The following is a 5,457-nucleotide window of genomic DNA, read 5'->3' as shown; positions in this document are numbered from 1 at the left end:
CTTTAGCTCCATGAATTTTCACGTCTGGTGCAGGTGGGTTTTCAAGGAATTTCAAGGTGTTCCAAGTTGCCCACACATCTGCTACAGTTAAATCCCCTTGACCGGTTTATTTCTTTGAAAGTCTGGTTGAGCAACAGTGCTGGCCAGAAATATGAAAGGGAGGCCTTCTGTTGAACTAAGGAGATTTTAAAACATACGAGGATATAAATGAAAAGGAATTCAACTATGAAGATTGACATCTGCCGTGGTGAATCTGTTTTCACGCCTTCTCTACACCCTGGTTAATCTCTTCGAAGGTGTGGTTGTGCAACAGAGCTGGATTCTAAGGAGATCTTAAAACAAATCTGGGGATATACAATCACTAGGAACTCAATCATAAAAATTGTTCAGTATATAGTACATAAATGAACCTGATCCAATTGCTGAAAGACAAATTAATACAAGAAATGAAAACAAGAAAGGATAACAGGAAAAAAAAAAGGCGCTCTATATTTTTAGCCCAAGGACCTGATCAACAAACAGAAATAAGGTCTCAAGCAACTGACCAATAAGTCTTTTCACTGCAATCCCTAATCTCTCTATATGTGGATTCCACACTAATCTCTGTCCTCAATCTGTGTTAGCATGTATTAATGCCATCCTTGCAATCCTTTGTCAAGTTATTAAATGTCTCCACTCGAGTCTTTGCCCTGTACAGGACCTCAGTGTCCACGGCAACTCTCATATACCCATCAAATTCAACCGGTTGTCCATCATTCAAGAGCTTGGTCTCATTGTACCACTCACTGGTGTTCCCCCACAATTCCTTATAATCATCGAGTAAATGAACCTTGTAGTGAGACCTCAACTTGTCAAAATAATTATAGAATGGCTCATTGGTGGCAACATACAGGTTGCGCCAAGGATGAATCATCCCTTGAAGCTTCTCAACAAGGGCATCCGGGGACGTGTCGCCATCTAAATGGGTCCAGAGCTCCTTGTTCTGTGCTTTTTCTCCTCGTACCACATGAACTGCATCAAAATCCCAGTCCATCCGACCACTAATCTCAGAAACTATATTCATCAGCCTCTTTGACTTCCAAACAGCATGCCACGGTCTCTGCACATACTTTGCAGCTTGGCCTTCACAGACTCTATACCAGTAATTCTCGGGCTCAGGCCCATCAAATTGCCTCCATATGGTGGAACTCTTTTCTTTCTTAAGCTGCATAGGTGAAATCTTATAGCTCACAACCCTTTTGACAGGTATCTTCTTCTTATGGGTTTTATCCCATCTCTTCCAATCCCTAAGAAATTCTCCCTCTTCAACAATAGATGCCACCTCCTTGAGATGCTCGAAATCAAAGTAGTAGCGGAAATCCTTTCCCTCCTCATCCTTGTTACTTGGATTATAAGTCGCAGCCAAGCAAATACTCAGATCCATCACAAATGTTCTGTTAAGATATTGTGCCTCACCAAGACCACACAAGAAACTCCACAAGTAATGGTTCATGTCTTTGCAGTAATCACCTCCACGAGAATAGTACAAATACCTCCCCTTTCTGAAATCTGTATCAGATCCAATGGTGGGTATTGTATCATTGATCTCCTCATCACGTATAGGCGGAAAAACCCTTGGAGCTCCGCCATTCTTCGAAGAAGCACCCGAAATCTTACCTCTCGGCCGCCTAGCATTAGTCCCCGAATGCCAACCATTACCATGAGTGACCTGATAAGTGCAATTCTCTCCTATGCCAAGCCTAAACCTCCTGAAGTCTCTATACTTCCGCCAAGACTTCTCCTTTTTGTTCCGAAATCTCCATGCCACATCACACTCGTTCGGTTTTGATCCACTCACAGGGGTCTGATACTCTAGGAATACGATCGACTTAAAAACCTTGAGATTGAACTTCTCAATCGCAATGAGAACACGCGGATCCGAACAATTAACTTGATTCAAGGTATCGTCACAGTCCAAAATCGAGCTGAAATTACCAATTTTCTCTTCAGACTTCTCGATGGTAACTGTGGTGATAGGATCACCAAGGGAAGGTGATTCGGCACTGGAGATTTCGATCAGATCCTCTCCAGTTTTCAGTACCGAATCGTCGGTTTTGAAGGTGGCATTCTCCACTTGGGTGAAAACCTTAGTGAGGGCTTTGGAGGATTCAAGCCAGGGATCGGGAGGTTGATAGGTGATAGCAATTACAGTAAATACAAGTACAGAGAAGACAAAGACGGAGAAGCAGACATTGCTAACAAGTTTAATTAGGTTTTGCCCTATGGGCTCTGTTGAACCCGATTCTTTCATGGAACTTGCTTTTCCCCTAATTTCAGTTTCTGCTTTTTGATTTCTCGAATGAACAAAGTCTATAAAGATGAACAGATAGACAATAAAAACACTTAGGGTTTGGGATCACTCACCACAGATCTCTGGAATCCGAGAAACAGGGAAGATTTGAAATCTCTCCGCAGATCTATCTTCTCCTTCTTGCCTTGAATTTCAAGAAATTTCCTCCTCTCAGAGACCAGAGGCCGAGAGAGAGAGAGAGAGAGAGAGAGAGAGAGTGAGACACTGAGGCTCTAATAAATAATTAATAAAAAGGCACATGCAATTTCGGAAAATTACAGATGTAGTCCTCCTGTTCGAAGCTGTATACTCGCTAGGCCAATTGTGTAAAATAGAATAATGAAGGGGCTCTTAATAATTCTAATACTTTAATAGATCGTCGGCTTAAAAGGACTGGATACCAAAACTAAGGTCTGGTTACCAACAGTTGTTTATGTTGGTAATTTTAGAGGTCTTTGTAATGTGGTTTACAAATTTATTTAAAAAATTCTTGCTTGTAGACTGAAACTCTCTCTCTCTCTCTCTCTCTCTCTCTATGTATCTCTCCTAACTAGGGGTGTCAATTCCTAAACCGAACCGGTAAAACCGGCTGGACCGAACCGATAACAATCCGGACCGAACCGAACCGAAGCCTTATTGGTTTGGTTCGGTTTCAAGTATTGTAACCCCAAAACCAAACCGAACCGCACCGAAAACCGGATGAACCCGAAACCAAACCGAAACCGGCTCAAAACTCGGACCGAAACCGAAACCAAACCGGTAAGAAACCGAAACACTCCAAAATTCATTAAAAAAATTAAAATTTGAATAGTTTTGTATACATTTGTATGGAAAATCGAATTCAAACTAGACCAAAAATCAAAACCAACCCGATTACAAATCGATTTAAGAAATCGAAGTTCAACAATTCATCATTTGGTTGTTTCCTAATGGCTCCATACTGGTTTAAAAAACCGATCCAAACCGAAATGAACCTAATAAATCCAAACCGGTACCAACCCGAACCCAAACCGCACCGAAACCGACACCGGACCGAAACCGATAAATCCTTATTGGGTCGGTTTCGGTCACTTCCAAACTCACACCGAAACCGGTGGAACCGGACCGAAACCGCACTGACCCGGACCGTTGACACCCCTACTCCTAACCAATCTGCTTTTGTCCCGGATCGCCAAATATTTGATAATATCATATTGGCTCGGGAGATTTTCCATTTTCTCAAAACTACTAAAGGTAAACAGGGTTGGGTTGCTTTATAGCTTGACATGGCTAAGACATACGACAAGCTTGAATTGGGTTTTTTGAGAAGTATTCTTGATTCCCTTGGCTTTAGGGACATATGGGAAGACATGATTAATTACATAATTGGATCTACATCTTTCTCCATTAAATTAAGGGTATGAGAGTGTTTTCAATTTTTTTGAACTGTCTAAAAGTCTACGCCAAGGATGCCCTCTTAGCCCATTCTTATTCATAATTGCCATGGAAGGTCTCTTGCGTCTCCTTCTCACCCATAACCAATTAAACTTTTTCAAAGGCATTAAGGTGACAAAGAAAGCACCAGAGATCTCCCATTTATTCTTCACAGATGATACTTTTATTTTCTGCAGAGCTGATGTAACAAACATTAATGGCATTTTGGGTATCTTTTCTGACTTATCTGGCTTAACCATTAATATGAATAAGAGTAGCATTGCTTTTAGCTCTAATTTGTCACCCTCGGATAAGGTTAGGATCAACAATATTTTTGGCATCAAGACTATGGATCCCTCGACTATTTACCTAGGCAGTCATTTATTTCATTCTAGAAATAGAAGCAAGAATTTCAAGCTTATCACTGATAGAGTCCGAGCTAAGTTATCTATGTGGAAAGCTAACACATTGTTTTTTGCAGGAAGAATGACACTTCTACAATCATTTTTGGCCTCTATCCCTTCTTACTTAATGTCTTCGTTTCTTTTTCCTAAATGTATCACAAATAAACTAGATTCCATTCATTTACGCTTTTGGAAACGGGATCCACCCATAAAAAATAAATTACATCTGATTGGTTGTATACCCAAAGCCATGGGTGGTTTGGGCATTAAAAAGGTTGAAACTCAAAATAAAGCATTTCTTCTGAGGCTTGGATGGAGACTCTTAACGGAGCCGCTTTCGCTTTGGGCCAAAGTACTTAAGGCGAAGTATTTCCCGAACAGGTCCATCTTTCACCCTTCCACTTGTAAAAAGAGGGGCTCCCCTCCTTGGAATAGTATTGCCCACATTCTCCTCACCCTCTCCATAATGGTTATTAGGGAAATAGGTAATGGCAATCACATTGATTTTTGGTGGGACCCCTGAGTACCATCCATAAAAAAACCTTTGGCCACATTAGCTAACCCTAGTACCATTTCTTCAGGATTTCCTATCTCTGATTTTGTGCGTGATTAATAATGGAATACTCCCCTTCTTACTTCTATGATTCCTTTGTTTATCACGTCTTCTATTTTGCATACACCCATTTCACCCCAACCTGACCGTTGGAAGTGTTATTTATCTATTCTAGAATCCTCACCACCAAGGTAGCAGCAAAATTTTTAACTTCTTTACCGCATACTAATTTGATTGGAACATCAAACAGGTGTACTTGCTCTACTTCTTTCTCCCACTGGTGGCGATTTTTATGAAAACTCCATATCCATCCCAAATTTATGTTTTTCTTTTGGCAGTTAATGCATGACGGACTTCTGACCAGGGATGTGCTAGGAAAATGGACTGATGTGGACACATCTTGTGCCTTCTATGGGACATATCATGAAACTCTTTGGCATTTATTCCTCTCCTGTAAGATCACAAAGCATATTTGGGCTGCAAGCCCTTTGGGACTCCAAACCTCCACCCTATCTGGCTTGTCTTTTCAAGCTTTAATAATGTAATTTAAAATAAAAAACCTGCTTCGGACAAGGGAGGACCTGAACCGCTTCTTCTCTATTTTCATTATATTTTCCTACTTTATATGGTACTATAGAAATAAGATTATATTTGAAAATACCAAACTAAATCCCAATCAAATTATAGGCCATGCCATGTGGTGGGCTTCTCAACTTTATTCACCAACTCACTTTGATGAGGTGAATGACCATACTTTT

The 5,457-nt window shown here is 40.7% G+C and overlaps 1 protein-coding gene across 1 annotated transcript; it reads right to left on the bottom strand.

The window, feature by feature from the left end:
• Positions 1 to 351: 351 nt before the first annotated feature.
• LOC122061792 lies at positions 352 to 2,541 on the bottom strand. Its single transcript, XM_042625263.1, has one exon. The coding sequence runs from the start codon at positions 2,288 to 2,290 to the stop codon at positions 620 to 622; it is 1,671 nt and encodes a 556-aa protein (XP_042481197.1). The 5' UTR covers positions 2,291 to 2,541; the 3' UTR covers positions 352 to 619.
• Between the last annotated feature and the right edge of the window lie 2,916 nt (positions 2,542 to 5,457).

This window comes from Macadamia integrifolia, chromosome 14 (genome assembly GCF_013358625.1).
Source record: "Macadamia integrifolia cultivar HAES 741 chromosome 14, SCU_Mint_v3, whole genome shotgun sequence".
Lineage (NCBI taxonomy): Eukaryota > Viridiplantae > Streptophyta > Magnoliopsida > Proteales > Proteaceae > Macadamia > Macadamia integrifolia.
Note: the sequence above shows the minus strand (reverse complement) of the source record. Positions and strands in the feature narration are given on the sequence as shown.

What these genes read in the sequence shown, in the direction of transcription:
- LOC122061792 (XM_042625263.1), bottom strand. Translation starts at nt 2,290, where the DNA reads ATGAAAGAATCGGGTTCAACAGAGCCCATAGGGCAAAACCTAATTAAA.